Source organism: Hemitrygon akajei, chromosome 6, assembly GCF_048418815.1.
Source record: "Hemitrygon akajei chromosome 6, sHemAka1.3, whole genome shotgun sequence".
Lineage (NCBI taxonomy): Eukaryota > Metazoa > Chordata > Chondrichthyes > Myliobatiformes > Dasyatidae > Hemitrygon > Hemitrygon akajei.
Genome location: NC_133129.1, coordinates 14,361,721 through 14,379,533, shown reverse-complemented (window position 1 = coordinate 14,379,533; position 17,813 = coordinate 14,361,721). Strand labels below are relative to the sequence as shown.

At 45.8% G+C, this 17,813-nt stretch overlaps 1 protein-coding gene across 1 annotated transcript in view; it reads right to left on the bottom strand.

Moving 5' to 3' along the window:
- tnip2 (TNFAIP3 interacting protein 2) overlaps nucleotides 1-17,037 on the bottom strand; it is a 38,317-nt gene extending 21,280 nt beyond the window's left edge. Inside the window, exons 1-4 of the mRNA XM_073047936.1 lie at nucleotides 16,880-17,037; nucleotides 16,085-16,518; nucleotides 4,415-4,723; nucleotides 549-629 (exon numbers count right to left, since the gene is read on the bottom strand). Coding sequence (XP_072904037.1) covers nucleotides 549-629; nucleotides 4,415-4,723; nucleotides 16,085-16,471 — 777 coding nt within the window. The 5' untranslated portion in view covers nucleotides 16,472-16,518; nucleotides 16,880-17,037. The remainder of the gene's footprint in view (nucleotides 1-548; nucleotides 630-4,414; nucleotides 4,724-16,084; nucleotides 16,519-16,879) is intronic.
- Between the last annotated feature and the right edge of the window lie 776 nt (nucleotides 17,038-17,813).

Below are 17,813 nucleotides of genomic sequence, written 5' to 3'. Positions count from 1 at the left end.
GAGTAGACAGAAAGCATCTTCTATCCAGGGTTGAAACGTCTAATACCAGAGGGCATTCATTTAAGGTGAGAGGGTGTATTTCAAAAGGAGATGTGAGGAGCAAGTTTGTTTTTATTTATAAACTCAGTGGTGGGTGCCTGGGACGTGCTGCCTGGGGTGGTGATACAAGCAGATACATCAGAGACTTCTACCAAACGTTTAAATAGGCACATGAATGTGAGGGAAATGGAAGGACATGGACATGTGAAGGAAGAAGGAATTAGTTTAGTTGGCCATTTAATTAATTTGGCACAACATTGTGTGCCGAAGGGCCTGTTCCTGTGCTGTTCTATGTACTACCACCCCTCGTTCTTCTGAACAAAGAATACAGATCAGAGTTCTTTCCCTCTCATCCCAGTAATACTTCATGGATTGCCTCCAACACTGGAAATTCTCTTCTAGGCAGCTGCCAGTAAAAGCTGGAACCAGAGGAGTCCAGTTGTCAAGATGAAGAAAGAGGCATTTGATACTACAAAGAAACCCAAAAGACTTAAAATGTCATTACTTACATAAATAACTTTCTGCCTGAGAATGCGGTTCTCTTCCTGAACTTTGGACATGATGGTCTCTGGGGAATCTCCCTGTTGTAGCTGTTGGGAAAATGAGAGAACTTAGATCAGAAGTTTGACACCGGCCCTGAATTTTGATCTAACGTTCAAATGTTACTATGGAAACACCTTGTGAATTTGTAAATACTCAGTAGGTCAGGCAGCATCAGGGAAAGAAACACTATTCATCATTAGAACTATACACTGAGTTCACCAACCTAAAATGATAACTCTCCTCTGAGATGCTCCTGACCTTCTGAGTGTTTCCAGAATTTTTGTTTTTATTTCATATTTCCAGCCTCTGCAGTGTTTTTTTTTTGTAGTTATTCTCGCAAGTGAGCAAGTTGTGGGGAAGTGGTGTTTGGTGGTGTCACTAACCGCACTGCAATAGCCAGGCGTCTGGAACCACAGACTAACTTTATTTATGTTGAGATACGTCACAGTAACAGGCCTTTCCAGCCCTTGCCGTCCAATTACCACCCATGTGATCAATTAATCTACTAACCTGCATGTCTTTGGGACTCAAACACCCAGAGGAAACTGCGTGGTCATGGGGAGAAGGTACAAACGCTTTACGAGCAGTGGCGGGAATTGAACCCAGGTTGCTGGCACTGTGCAGCATTGTGCTGGCTACTGATCTACCATACCAAAGGTTTCATAAAATGCAGGGGACAATAATCTTTGTGGCATTTGAGGAGAAAGTCTCTTCTGATTTAATTACAAATTTCTGAAAACAATCATGCTTGATGCGCAAAGACCTAGTTGGATAATGAGAAGATCTATTTGCCTCCTGATTGGCTGGGAGAGAAAGCAAGAGAGATGGGCACTTGGGTTAACCGATGCTGGCAGTGCAGTGGCGGGTTTTAAGGAAGCTGACAAATGAGCAGAGGTCACACCCACTCTCGAGTCAGGTCCAGCGTTTAGTAAGATCACAACCCATCTGACTACTTGTGTCCTCTCCTCCAAACCAAGAAACTGTGGACTTCAGGAAGGGGAAATTCTATCTATTTCCTGAATAGATTGTTGTCTAAATTAGAACACAGAGCAGTCCTCTTTGAAGGGTCAGTTGTTAAAAGGATGAACAGCTCAAATTCCTGGGCGTTAAAATCTCTGGAGTTTATCCCTGGTCCAACATATTGATGCAATTATGAAGGAGGCACACATTTGACTATTTCATTAGCAGCTTGAGGATCTTTGATATCTCTGACTGGAGCATTCTGGATCATCCATTCATCAAGGTGCAGTTGTTGGGCTGTAACAAAACCCCAGAGAGTGGGGGACACACCCAGACACACCCTCCCCACCATCGACTGCACTTAACATGGAATGCTGCCAGAAGAAAGCAGAATCCACCATCGAGAACTCTTTGTCACCCAGGCCATTGGGAAGGAAGTTACAGGCGCTTTTAGGTCCCACATCACCAGGTTCAGGAAGAGTTAAGCCCCTGAACTGGCATGGATAACTTCAGTCACTACAACTCTGAACTTATTCTACAACCTACAGACTCACTTTCAAGAACTCTTTGCAACTCCTGTTCTCAGGATTTCTCTTTTTGCAGTTTGTCTTCTTGTGCACATTGGTTGTTAGTCAGTTTTGTCTAGTTTTATGAAAAGTTCTATTGCATTTTATTTTCCCCCCCCCCCCCCATAAATACCTGCAGGAAATTGAATCCCAGGGTAGTGTGGTTACATACATGTACTTTGAACTTTTTATATGACATGACCCCCGTCAGAATGCCTGCTGTTGCATCATTTTAGATTCAATCAGAGTTTTAAAAATTTAAGCATCAAATCAGATTAAGAAACATATTAAAAAAAAGAAAGAACTCCAGTTAAAAAGGATCAAAGCCCAGTCAACAGGAAGGGTAGAACCTACTGCGAACCATGGTTACATTTATAACACGCTCTCTGTAACCTTGTTCCTTCCTGTTGCTGGAAAGTCCCGTCATTAATCAAATCAGATCAAGAGCCTGAATGGGAAAGTCCACATTCACATTGCGAGGTTGCCTCCAACAGCAGCTGGCTGGAGACGATCTCTCTCAGCTGACACCAGGTAGCTGCAAAACCATCCCTTGGAAGACTGATCATCGAGGGGAATCTTGGCATCGTCGCCCTGTGCAGGTTCATGGTGGGATTTGGTGGGGGGGGGGGGGGTGGTGGTAGGTGGGGAAAAGAATACGTCGGGATTGCAGACTGTATCAGAGTGAAATTCTAGGCTGGGGAGTGGGGAGGGAGGTGAGTAATCCATTAGCTACGAGTTTCCATAACTGGTGTCTACAAGGTGTGTGGGCAGAAAGCCCACTCTACAAGGATGGGGTCCATTAACTTTCCATAGTATTAGAACAGACAATACTACACAGGCAGCCTACATCTTCCTTCAGCAACCTCATTCAGTTGTTGCTCTCCAGATACGATCTACATCTACAAGACGATGTAACACTGAGGCTTTATAAAGCATTGGTCAGACCAAATTCGGAGGATTGTGAGCAGAAAGTAGCCTGATGAATGTCCCTTGGACTGTCTCCAATGCTGGCATCTTCTTTCATAAACAAGGAGACAAATACTGTGTACGGAAGTTTTTGAGTGTATTGGACTCTACCACCTCACTCCCCACCATTGGTAGTATCAACAGGAAGGCAATATCCAAAGGAAAATGTAAAAGTCCCATTTTAAAAATGGACAAGCTACTAAGTTATAATGCATTGGTCAGACTGCACTTGGAGTATTGAGAGTTTGGGCCCCTTATCTCAGACAGGATGTGCTGGGATTGGACAGGATCAAGAGGAGGTTCATGAGAATGATCCCAGGAATGAAAGGGTTAACGTATAAGAAGCATTTGATGTACCTGGGCCTGTACTCACTGGAATTAAGAAGAATGAGGGGCAATCTCATTGAAACCAGCTGAATACTGAAATGCTTAAATGGAGTGGATGTGCAGAGGATGTTTCCAATAGTGAGAGAGTCGAGAACTGGGGGCGGGGGGCACAGCTTCAGAATACAAGGACATCCCTTTAGAACAGAGATGGGGAAGAATTCCTTTGGTGATGAATCTGTGGAATTTTTTTGCTGTGGAGACCAAGTCATGAGTATATTAAGAGCAGAGGTTGATAGGATCTTGATTAGTAAGGCATCAAAGGTTGAAGAGAAGAGGCAGGAGAATGGGGTTGAGAGGAATCGTGATGGAACAGACTTAATGGGCTCAATTGCCTAATTCTACTCCTATAGCTTATTGTACCAAAAACTGGGGTGGGGGGGGGGGGGGCGCGGACACACTACGCAGGATCCAAAAAAAAGCAGCTTAAAGTTGCAAACTCAGCTCCAGCGAGGGCACTCAGCTCCCCACCATCAAGGACACCCCGAAAAGGCAGCATCCATCATTAAAGGCTCCCCTCACCCAGGACACGGCCTCTTTTCATTGCCACCGTCGAGCTGGCGGTCCAGGAGCCTGAAGACACACTCTCAACGTTTCAGAAACAGTTTCTTTCCCTCCGATATCAGATTTCTCCCTCACTGTTATTTTCTTCTTTTTTTATCCTTTCTTCTAACACTACTCGTTTAATTTATTTACTTATTATAATTTAGTTATTTTTATTATTAAGTATTGCAATGTACTGCTGCTGCAAATCAAATTTCAGGACAAAAACCAGGATATTAAACCTGATTCTGGACAAGACGACAAAGTGTAAGTTCCCCAGTGCAGGTGTAAATGCCCCAATGTAAAATATAATTTTGAATATAAATGAGTAAAAATGATCAAGTCAACAAGATATCAAAAACTGAGACATGCCACTCAGTTCTCCGTTGAGTGGTGCGAGGAAGGTCCGTTACCTCAGTGAGCTGCTGAGTGGAGGCCCGCCCAGTCTCCGCACCGTGCTGGCTCTTCTTGCGCTGTTCCTCCAGCTGTCGCGCCAGCTGTTGGCACATGTTGGCAGTGCCGGCCAGGCGCATCTGCAGCTGCTCCGTCTCCTCGGCCAGCGAGCGGCACCAGACATCCCTGGTGGCCTGGAGCCGCTCCTTCTCCTGCAGGGCCTGGCGCAGCCTGGCGATCTCGGCGTCCTTCTGGTAGGGGGGGTTGCTCACCATCCACTCCACCTGCTGTTCTTTCTCCCTCAGCAGCAGCTGAGTCTTCCGCAGTTCCTTCCATGAGGAGACAGGACACAGACAGATTAACATTACTGCACATCATCCTCTGCAGTCCCTTTTGCAAATTCCCCGGAAGTTTGATGAGATCATAGAGCAATACAGCACAGTTACAAGCTCTTTCGTCAATACTGAACGTGATGCTCAGCCAATTAGTCACAGTTTCCTACATTTGACCCACATCCCTGTAAGACCTGGCTCCCCATCTTCCTTCAGTACTGTGCAAAAGTCTTGGATACAAGACTTCCACGCAGTACTGTATCGAAGAGCTTCTTCTATTGTACCTGCCTCAACCACTTCCTCTGGTGCTCATTCATACACTGACCACTCTCTGTGTGAAAAGGAGGCCCTGTCAGGTCCCTTTTAAATCTTTTCTTTCTTATGTCAGACTTACACCCCTTAATTTTGGACTCTCCTACTCAGGGACCATCACTGTCCACCTTGGCGGCACCCCTCAATAATTTAAGCATTTCGGTAAGGTCACCCCTCTTTCTCCAAAAGAAAAGAAGGATTGATCCCTGTAACAAAGCACAAATTAAGCTTGAACAGGAGAATCTGCAGATGCTGGAAATCCAGAGAAACACAAACAAAATGCGGGAGGCACTCAGCAGGTCAGGCAACATCTATTAAAATGAATAAACAATCTGTTGGCATTTATAATCCTATGGTCCACTGTCCTCTTATCAGATTCCTCCTTTTTCAGTCCTTCAGCTTTCCCACCTGTCACCTCCCAGCTTCTTACCTCAGCTCTCCCCTTCCCCGACCCGGTCTCACCCGTCCCCTGCCAGCGTCTACTCCTTCCCCTCCCCCCAGCCTCTCATTTTGGCTTCTGCCTGACAGAGGGTCTCAGCCTTTACCAGCGACTCATTACTCACCCTCCACAGATGCTGCCCGACCTGCCGAGTTTCTCCAGCATTTTGTCTGTTACTCTGGACTTCCAGCATTCCGTGTGGGGATTTACACTCCACATGAGCCCCCATTCTGCCCCCTCCACCTGTTTATTTATCTTTGACTTCACTGAGTTCAGGTTCTTTTCCCTCAACCCTTCCCCACAGTTCCACCTCCTCACCACGATGTGTACAGAAGTGGCTCGTAAGCTTAAAAAAAAGTGGTTTGGGTTACTTGAGCTCACACAAATCAGAATGAGAGCCTTCAGAGTCAGTGCAGGTGTGTTTCCTGTAATAATTCCTCAAAGTTCCATAATCTCACCAGGGCCTTACCCCAGAGACTGTGGTCTGGAGCAGTATTAATGGACGTTTTTGATTCCTGCAGTGGGGAATGGAGGTCCCGCGGGAGGGGGAGGCCACAGTGGCTGCATTGACCAGATCCAATTAATCTGCTCATGAATTCAAACTGACTTTTTTCCTCTCTTTTTAACTATCTCCATCAGTCTGGATGGCCCGTAGACAAAAACTTTTCACTGCATCTCAGCACGTGTGACAATCGTAAACCAGCACCAGTTTTAGACAAGGAGTTTCGTTAGAATTAGACCTTTTACTCCCACAAATGAACTGTTTGCAGGTTGATTGGGCCACCGATTTACACTTGGGATGGACACACACACAAAATGCTGGAGGAACTCAGCAAGTTAAGCAATGTCCATGGACAGTCGAGATTTTAGTTCTGATTAAGATATCTCAACCTGATATGTAGCTGTTTACTGTGTGCCATAGATGCTGCCTGACCTGATGAATATTTATTTAGAGATATAGTGCAGAACAGGTCGTTTTGGCCCACAAGCCCAGCATCCCATCTCTTTAACACTGTCACAGGACAATTTACAATGACAAATTAACCCACGAACCATTTAGTCCAAAATGTAGGACAAAACCGGAGCACCCAGAGGAAATCTGTGCACTCACCGGGGGTGGGGGGGTGGGGGGGAACTACACGTACAAACTCCTGACAACTAGCACTGGAATTGAACTCTGACACAACAGCATCGTGCTAACCGCTACACCACCATGGTGACTGGCCAGCATTCTGTGTGTGTTGCTCAAGATTTCCAGCAACTGCAGAATCTCGTATGTTTATGATTTAAACTTGGAAACTTCCCAGTGAGCTGACCCCAGAGACAGTTCTGGCCTCAGGTTCCCCATCCCAAGCACAGACTGCTCCAAAGGTGGGAACACACAATCCGACCGGGTAACCCATCAGCTTCTCTGGAAGTACAAGTCACCAGTCAGAAACAGGCAGAATGCTGAGAACCCAGGTTATTTTTATTGTGGAATTGTGGTCAATTCCCTAGAACTCACAGGAAATCCTTCCAGAATTCCCCGTGGATACAAAACATTCCCAACACACCTGTCAATGGACTCAACTGCTGAAGGGAAATGGACAACAAACATTTCAGGTCAAGATCCTTCATTTGGACTGAGAGAGGGGAGTTGGGCTGCCCTCCAAAGTGAATGAGATAAGCACCAACATGCCAGTGACACACAGGAAGGGAGGAAAAAGACAGCAGAATGATTTAACACTCAAAGACAAGGAAGGGAACAGGAGCACTAGCTGCTTAGTCAGTGTGAGTACCCATGGGTCCTTGAGGCCCAGAGTCAAAATCCTACATGGAACATTACAGCACAATACAGGCCCTTCAGCCCACAATGCTGTACTGACTCTTTAACCTAATCCAAGATCAATCTAACCCTCCATTTTTGTATCATCCCTGTGCCTATTTAAGAGTCCCTTAAATGTACCTAACGTATCCATCTCTATCACCACCCCCGGCAGCATGTTCCACAGCCCACCACTGTGTAAAAAAAAACATTTACCTCAGACATTCCCCCCCACCAATCACCTTAAAATTATGCCCTTTTGTATTTACGCCCTAGGAAAAAGTCTCTGGCTAGCCACTTGATCTGTGCCTCTTATCATCTTGAAAAGCTATCATGTTGTCTTTCATCTTCCTTCGTTCCAAAGAAAAAAGCCCTAGTTCTCTCAACCAACTTTCACAAGTCATGCTCTCTAATCCAGGCCGCATCCTGGTAAATCTCCTCTCCACCCTCTCTAAAGCTTCCACATCCTTCCTATAACTGGGTGTCCAGAACAGAACACAATATTCCAAGCGAGGTCCAACCAGGGTTTTATGGAGCTACAATAACTGGGCTCCTGAACTCAGTCCCCTGACTAATGAAAGCCAACACACCTTAACCACCCTAACAATGTGCAAGGCAGCTTTGAGGGGTCCAAGACCTTGGACCTCTAGATCCCTCTGTTCCCCCACCGAGGGCAGACAAACAGAAGATTTCCATTGTTTTGAGGTGCAATAAATCATTACATCATTAAACCAAGACCCCATTGTGTGGAATTAAAAGAACTCATTCAAGTCAGAGTATAACAGCATAGAAACAGGCCCTTCAGCCCAACTTGCCCATGGTGACCACCAAAGTAGTCCCATTTACCTGCATTTTATCCCTCTAAACCCCTCCAATCAAAATACCTATCCAAACATCTTTTAAAAATGTTGCTCTTGCACCTGCTTCAACCACTTCCCTTGGCAGCTCATGAGGGGTATAGATAGGGTAAATGGAAGTAAGCTTTTTCCACTGAGGTTGAGTGAGACTAGAATGACGGGTCAGGGGTTAAGGGTGATGGGTGAAATATTTCAGGGGAACCTGAGGGGACATCGTGGCAGCGTAGCGGTGAACACGATGCTGTTACAGCTCGGAGACCAGAGTTCAATTCCAACACTGTCTGGAAAAAGTTTCTGCTCGGTTCCCGTGATCGGTCAGGTTTCCTCCGGGTGCTGCAGTTTCCTCCCAGTCATTGTAAATCATTCTGTGATCAGTCGAGTTGCTGGGCAGTGCAGATCGTTGGGCTGAAAAGGCCTGTTCCATGCAGTACCTCCGGAAAAAAAGAAAACTGAAAATATTTCTTTGCTCAGGAGGTGGCGAGAGTGTGGAACGAGCTGCCGGCGGATGTGGGTTCAACTACAATATTTAGAAGTTTGGATAGGTACATGGATGGGAGGGATAGGGAAGATTATGGTCCAGGTCGATGGAACTAGGTAGAACAGCAGTTCAGCATGGACTAGATGGGCAGAAGGGCCTGTTTCTGTACTGTACTGTTCTATGACTATGACTCATTCCATATGCAGGCCACTCTACGTGTGAAGAAGTTGGCCCTCAGGTTCCTTTGAAATCTCTGCCCCTTTATCTTAAACCTTTTGTTTGTCAGCCTTGGTTTGTGTCTAGTTTGGTCTGAGGTGTGATGAGAAGGAGAGGTCCAAAGTCCTCGGTTGCCAAAGCAGAATATCTGATTAGGGGCTGGTTGTTGGGCTGGAGTTCCATCACACCTGCATTTCCTACTCTGCCACACTTCCAAAGAGCCTGAAATACAAACTCATTGAGGAAAAATCCGAAGAGCAAGGGGAGCACTGACAGAAGGAAATGTCTGGTGGCACCGATGGCCAGTGTAGTTGGCTCATCTCGTGGAGATTCAAATATTAATAAATAGACGTTCCCCAGGCGCTGGGAATCCCTGTATTTCTTTGTTCTACTGTGAATGTCTGCGAGAAGCTGAATCTCAGGGTAGTACATGACGACATATACGCACATTGATAACATACTTACCTCGAACTCCAGGGTTCAAATGGTCTGATTCAGTTTCTACAGGTCTTCTCTGGGTTACAACACTCTGGCCACCCCAAATCTGAGTGAGCTCCCATAATATTAAATCCAAAATTCTGACGCACCTACATTCATGCCTTCCTGCAAACAGCCAGGCTAGTTTTCCCTCTCCACCTTTAGTAATCGCTGTCTTATCAATCTTGTGTTTTTGATGACATTCATTACAACACAATGAAGGTACGGGTACCATAGAGCGGAGGGCCCCGGACCAATGGAACATTAAGCAAGTTAGGAATCTCTGCCACAGCGTGATTTCTGCATATTTTCCAGATTATAGACAAAATTGGCTTATGGGCATCTGTAAAAACCGAAACCCCTTTCTTCCCCAGGGACCGCCATTTAACCTGCCTTTATGTCCCTGACTTTGTCAAGCTTTTACTCCGCTGACTGGGTTTTCTCAATAAGCTGGCAGACAGAACTTGCTGTAATTAAATCGTTACTCTTCCTGGGCATGTATGAGACACTGCTGACTTCCACAGACCCAACAGACCTGGGAATTAAGCCATTACCAGTGATAAATGCTTAAGGTTCTCACCAGGGTAACTACAATGAGCTGTGTAGCCTCTGCGCTGCTAAATCTTTGATCTATAGAGATTAAAGAGATTAGCTTTCTTTGACCAAGTACATCAAAACTTACAGTAAAACACATGGTTTGCGTCAATGACCAACAGTCCGAGACAGGTATTGCATAATTCATTACAGCTTGAGCGACCCGTGTTCAATTCTGCCACTGTCGTCAAAGAGATTATACGTTCTCTCTGTAACCATGTGGGTTTCTTCCGGGTGCTCTAGTTTCCTCCCACATTCTAAAGATGTACAGGTTAATAGGTTAATTGGTCACATGGGTGCAATTGGGCAGAGTGGCCTTGTTAGGCCGAAGGGCCATTACTGTGCTGTATCTTTACATTAAAAAATAAAAATAAGACATCCAGCACACGAACACTGCCAACATCAGGCAGGAGGTACCAGAGCCTTCGGTCCCACAACACCAGGTTCAGGAACAATTATTACCCTACAACAATCAGGGTTATCACCCAGAGGGGTTAACTTCACTCGCCTCAAATCTGAACTGATTCTATAACGTACAGACTCACTTTCAACGACTCCTTTACAACTCATGTTCTCAGTATTAATTTTTTATATTTGGACCATTTGTCTCCTTTTGCACATTGGTTGTTTGTTAGTCTTTGTTCTATAGCTTTCCCTTTAATTCTGTAGTATTTCTTCATTTTCCTTTAAATGTCTGCAAGGAGATGAATCTCAAGGTGACAGAGATAATTGACTTTGGGGAAGTGTCAGTTCCAGGTGGGTTCCTGCTGGTGTTCCCCAAGCCCAAGGGGATCACAGTCCATCGGTCAATGAAGCATTACTTTGTGGCTCTTCTCTCTGGCCTGTCTCAAGGGTCCACGTATGTAACCTAGCCCCACGCTCCCTTTACTGAAGCAGCCCGCAACAGGGGAGATGGAGACCCACACACACATTCCAGGCTGGGAATGCACAGAGACCTGGTCCACTTAAACAGCCAACTGCACAGCCAAACCATGCTCAGAACAATCCCATTTCACTCTCCCTTCAACACAGCCCAGATCCCACTCCCTCACTTACACGCACTAGAAGCAACCAATTAACCCACCAACCAGTGTGCTTCCCAGGTGCAGGAGGGCACTGGAGCATTCCCGGGAGAAAAAGCTCCAGGGCCACTGGAGTTCTCCAGCAGCAGCAGCTCAACTCACTGCTCATACACTTCTCACAAAGGATCAAGAACCAGTTTTATTCACCACATACATTTCCATGTTAGGAATCTGCTGAGGTGCGTTAGTCAGGGCGTGGCACGTAACAAAATACAACATTCAACAATTATATAAATACAGTTAGAGGTTAAAGTAACAATATGAAATAAAAGGTGCATAAAATTATGTTTAAAGGTATTTATAGTGTAAACAGCATTTGAAAAAGTGGTATAGAGTGCTTACAGTCCAGTGAGGGTGGGGTATTAGAGGTGATTGGTGGGGCTTGAATGAGCAAATTTTGGAAGAAACTTTTATGCTGGTGTGAAATTTTTGGTTTAATAGCACCATAGCACTTTCTAGAAAGGAGCTTGAGTAAGAGGCAGTTTGCTGGTTGGATTGTGTCCGCAATTATTGTCCCTGCCCACTTCTTTGTCCTGGACACATAAAGGTCCTGCAGTGATGGTAGGCTGCAGACAATGACCTTTACTGCTGACCTGACAGTGGAGAATCCCCGCCCCACCCATTGTCACAGCCAGCATTCCACTCCCACTCAAAAATAAACCAGAACACAGCATCTGGTCAATATCACATCACTGTAACTCTTTCTGCATCAAAATTCTGTCCAAAGTACGTCAGGGTCTCTTATTACAAACTATTTCCATTGGGTTTTATACTGCAGTGGATCACCACCAACAAACACACTGCTGGTAATGTGGTCACTCCTACAGCACAGGGAAAGGCTGAGCAGTTTAGGAGTTTATTCCCTGGAGTGTAGGGCAATGAGGGGAGATTGGATAGAGGTATACAAAATTTATGAGAGGGTAAATGCAAACAAGCTTTTGTCCCCACACTGAGGTTGGTTAAGGATAGAATCAGAGTTCACGGGTTAAGGGGGAAATGTGAAATTTCTGGATCAAGAGAGATTAATATTAGCTTTATTTATCACATGGACATTGAAACACAATTTGTGTCAAATCAAACCAGTGTGGATCGTGCTGGGGGCGGCCCAGGAGTGCCGCCAGGTCTCCGTGGGCAACGCAGCATGCCCACAACTCACTGACGTTCTCCGGACTATGGCAGGGAGCCACGGCAGCCAGAGGAAACACACACGGTCACGGTGAGAGCGTACAGACTCCTTACAGACAGTGCTGGGAATTGAACCCCGATCGGTGATCACTGGCGCTGTAATGGTGTTGCACCGACCACTACGATACTGCACCACCCTTCAAGAGGAACTGGAGGAGGAACTTGTTCACTCAGAGGGTGATGCGAATGCTGGAAGTGTGGACGCAGGTTTGATTGCAACACTGAAGAGAAGATACTACTTGGATGAAGAGATCACTACTTGGTGTCCACCAAATCATATTCTCCACAGCCAGATATGTACCACCTGTCCACCTCCCTTTTGATAGTAATTTGACCATAAGATATAGGAGCAGAATTAGGCTATTTTCCCCATCGAGTCTGTTGCCCCATGATCATTTTCCTCCTAGCCCCAATCTCCTCCACCCCCCTTATCCCTTCATACCCCAACTAATGAAGACCTATCAACCTCTGCCTTAAATATACCCATTGACCTGCCCTCCACTGCCACCTATGGCTAAAGAAGTTCCTCCTCCTCCTCTCTGTTCTAAAGAGAAACACAACCCCGTCAGGGTTCGGAGGCTTGCGTGCCTCAATGACCCAGAGAGCTACATTGGCTGGAGTCAGGACTTTATGCTTTGGTTCTTGGTAGGGTCACCCATGCCAAATAGGTCAAAGGGTAGAGGTCAGACTAAGAGTGGTCCACCAGTCCTCCAGGTTCAGGGGTTCAGCTCAGGGCTAACAACCCTGACTGGTAAAACAAAACTGTTATGGAAAGAGTAATGACAAATCCTTCTACATCTGAGTGTGATGGTATTCCTGAGTCTCCACCCAGCACTTGCATGGCTGACAGCAGTGAAAACCGAGAGGAAGCTACTGACACAATGAAGGAAGCCCAAACACAGCTAGAGATGGAGGACCTTCATTGGTGCCCTAATGGGCACCCATCATCCATTTTAAATGGACGTCCCTCTATTCTGAGGCTATGTCCTCCGGGGTCTCAGACTCCTCCACCATAGGAAATATCCTCTCCACATCCACTATATCAAGGCCTTTACTCCCACCATGGTTTGACAATGGGATCTTTCCATATGGGGTCTTCTTCACTGTAGTCAACTAGAATTAACAAATGAAATGCACTTCTATAGCAACCTTGCCCTCTCTCTCAGAACCTCACAAATGGCTTCACTGCCAGATTTCTTTTCTATTTTTGAAGATGCTACATAAATTGTAACTACAGTCGAGTACCCAGCATCCCACTGATGTTATCCACCTCTTTTTACACAGATTTAAAGAGGAAAACAAAAGTATTAACTGTGGGATTTCCTAGCCTCTGAAATGTCTTCAGGCATGGAGCAGCAGTTACATCTGACCAAAACCAAGGAAATAACTTAAAAGCAAGATATTCTTCAGATGCTGGAAATCCAGAGGAACACACACAAAATTGCTGAAGGAACTCAGCAGGTCAGGCAGCATCTATGGAGGGAAATAAACAGTCAATATTCCTGGCCAAGACCCTTCATCAGTACTGGAAAGGAAGGGAGGCAGAAACTAAATTAAAAGTGGGCCTGAAACATTGACTATATATTCTTTTCCATAGATGCCACCTGACCTGCTGAGTTTCATGTTTGGAAAATATGCAGAAATCAGCCCATGGTAACCATACCTCCACAGTGTTGTCATGAATGTCATCAAAAAGTTCAAAGTTCATTTGAGACTGTTGCTCTGGATTTCAGAATCTCTTGGTGTTTATTAAATAGGGCAGTCAATTTAAATGTCTGAGGGCTGATAACTGTGTGTGGTTCCTGAGGCTCCTGTACCACCTTCCTGATGGCAGCAATGAGAAGAGAGCGTGGCCTGCGTGGTGGGAATCCTTGATGATGGATGATGCTTTCCTTTGATAGTTCTCCATACAGACATGCTCAACATTGGCAGGGCTTATCCACAATGGACTGGGTTGTATCCACTACATTTTGTCAGCTTTTCCAATCAAGGTGTTTCCATACCAGGTGGTGATGCAAACAGTCAATATACTCTTCACTGCACATCTATAGAGGTGTGTCAAAGTTTTAGATGACATAATGAATCTTCACAAACTCCTGAGCAGGTAGGTGCACTAACTTTGCAATGGCACTTGTGTGCTGCGTCCAGGACAGATCCCCTGAAATTATATCGCCAAGGAATTTAAAGCTGCCATCCCTCTCCATTTCTGACCCTCGATGAAGCCTGGCTCATGGACCTCTAGTTTCCTGAGCCTGACATTAATAATCAGCTCCTTGGTCTTACTGACATTGAGAGAGATTGCTGTTGTGGTACCACTCAGCCAGATTTTCAATCTCCTATAGACTGATCCATCACCACCTTTAATTCGGCCAACAAGTCATTTTGTCAGCAAACTGACATATAACATTGGCGCTGTGCTTAGCCTCACGGTCGTAAGTGTAGAATGGGTAGAGCAGGGGGCTAAGCACTCAGCCTTGTGATGCACCTGTGCTGATGAAGATTATGGAGATGTTGTTGCCAATCCAAACTGACTGGGGTCTGCAAGTGAGGAAATCGAGGATCCCATTGCACAAGGTGGTATTGAGGTCAAGGTCTTGAAAGTTTTGAGAGGATGATAATATTGATAACAAGCACAGAGCCATCAAATTGTAGCAGGCTATTCCTGTGCACCACGTGGCTCAGATTTGTGTCAAAGTAGACTCTACCCACTCTATTTATTTGCCACTGAAGGGCAAATTATTCAGTCACAATATCAAGTTACCACCCAAGGATGGGATGGGGTCAGTTCCTCAATCTCACGCTGCATTTTAAACACCTTTCCAATTGTCCTGGGAGCAGCTTTGCTCTTTATTTAGTTAATTCACGATTTACAGACATCACTGACACACACTGGCTACTGTTATCCATCCATCAGAAAGGTCCCCCACAACCCAGGCCATGGCCTCTTCTCATTACTACCTTCAAGGAGGGGGTACAGGAAGTCTGAAGACCCACACTCAACAATTCATGAACAGCTTCTTCCCCTCGAGCATCAGATATCGGAACAGACAATGAACCCATGTACTCCATCTCACTACTTTGCTCTACTTCTGTTCTAAATAATTTCTTTTTATGATTTAAAGTACATATTACACATTGTACTGTGCTGTTTACATAAAACAACACATCAGTGACAATAATCCTGATTCCTCTTCTCCCAGCATGGACAACAGATCCCAAAGCCCAAGAACAGAAAAGTCTACAGTAAGTGGTGGGCGGATACAGCCCAGTCCATCACAGGCAAAGTCCGCCCTACCATTGAGCAGATTTACAAAGAGCACTGCCACATGAAAACAGCATCCATCACCAAGGACCCCCCCCCCCCCCACCCCCAGACCATGCTCTCCTCACCGCTACCATCAGGAAGGAGGTACCACACCACCAGGTTCAGGAACAGCTATTACCCCTCAACCATCAGGATCCCGAATGGCGTGGAAACCCTCACTCACCTCAACTCCGAACTGGTTCCACAACCTACACTCACTTTCAAGAAGTCTTTACAACTGACGCTCTCAGTATCATTTTTATTTGTACAATTTGTTTTATTTTGTACTTTGATTGCTTGCCAGGCTGTATGTATACTTTTATTTCTGTAAATGCCTGCAAGAAAATGGATCTTCAAGGTAACACATTTTGAAACTTACTTTGATAACCTTCCCCTGCAGGTATTAGGAAAGTAGATAATTTTTCCATATTTTAGTAAAAATAGAATACAATAAATATTGTTTGGGGGCTAAAAGTCCCACTTTATCTGTCCCCACTGCTGCCCGCACACTCGGGACAACTTCACGGTGGCCAATTAACCCCTGGGCTGCGGGAGCGGGGGGATAGGATTGAACCCTCACCTCACCCCGCTGGCTCCCAGTGGGACTCACCTCCTTTAGCCGCTCATTCTTCTCCTGCCAGTCTCTCGTCGAGTCCGCCAGCTCCTTCTTCACCTTGTTCATCTCCTGCAGGAGGCCATCCAGCAAGGAAGCGGAGGGGCCGGCGCCGGCGCCCGGCTCCCAGCCTAGGAGCGCGGCGCTGCTCTGGTAGGCGGCCAGGCGGCTCTGCAGTTCTTTCAGGCGCTCGTCCTTCTGCGTCACCTGCTCGTTCAGGCGGCACAATTCCTGCCGAGCTTCGTGGTAGAAAGTACCAATGGTGGAGCAACTTTTCAACTTGTTCTTTAGCGACCAGTTCTCCTTCTGCAACTTTTCTACCTGCTCCTGTAACTTGGATAAACGCTCCAATAATCTCCCCGCACCGTCATTATCCAAAGACATTGTACAGGCAGGACGCGACGAAAAGCAGAAAAAATAATCCAGTCTCCCTGACGCACACACAAAAAAGCAGCAATTAAAATAGATCTGTTAAGCAACAATTTCCTCCAATTAAGACATCGTTAAAATGCCAATGGAAGCACAATGTTGCTTGTAAAATATATTAAACGAAATGTAGCTAAACGTTGATACATTATACATTTCTTAAATGCCACTAAAGTCCCGCTTTTCAAAACAGAGTGGTTATATGCTGATTCTGAGCGTCTGGTTGAAGGTTTGAACTTTTCTCCGCGGACCCTGAATCGTGTCTTCCATTCCATTGGCCCCGTGTCATTTCATCAAACCGGGGAATTTCCTCCCCGGGAATTCCCCCTCTCCCTCTCCCTCTCCCTCTTTGGATTTTTCGCGTACTTTTTACTCTCTCTGGCTCACAGAAAACATTCGTCTGCTCACTCGCAAGCGTCTACCATCTTCTGATTAACGCTTCCAAGAACAAGAAAAAAAATCACCAATTTTTTTTTCATAAGAAATTAAGAGGGCCAGATCTTTCAGTCTCGAACTGGAAGGAAGTTACTGAAATCGAGGACGTTTTGGAGTGACGTTGGGGTGCTTCCTGTCTCGCCCTGCGAGTAATATTAGTTTCAATCCTTGACTTTTTCGTAAATATAATTTTTAATCATGGACAGCCAGAGATTTTGTCGCCGTGGGGCGACATGGCTAACACAGGGGAACATAATTTTCAGGTGACTGGGGGAAGTACAGGGGGCTGTCAAAAGCAATTCTTTACAGAGAGTGGTGGATACGTGAAACACACTATCATGGGTGGTGGTAAAGGCAGAGACATTCGAGACTTTTAATAGACACATGGTTGATAGAAAACTAGAGGGCTACGTGGGCGGGAAAGAGTAGGTTACAATGTCGGCACAGCATCATGGGCCGAAGGGCCTGTGCTGGGCGCAGCTGGGTTCACGAGAAAACGGTGGGGTGGAGGTGAGCGTAGGCAGCGGCTTTATCAGGCAAATTTTGTGGATTGGAATAACTTTTAAGAAGTAGACCCTTTTGGCATCCTGTGATTTAACAGGCGCGTGTTACTTTCTTTTTTTGTATCGCCGTTCAGGAACTGATACTCGCTGCATCTAGTGAGCCGCTGGTTTTTACTTCCCGTACGGCACAACAAAGATCCACGACTCGTCTTCTTCTATTCCCCTCCCCGACATCGTTTTCTCCTCAACTGTGATCCCCTGCCCTTTCGGCCCGAATTGGAATGGCACAGAAAGAGGCCAATCAGCCCAAGAGTTGAATCTATAATTTGGGAGCCCTGGGCCTGAAGCGTCAACTCTTTATT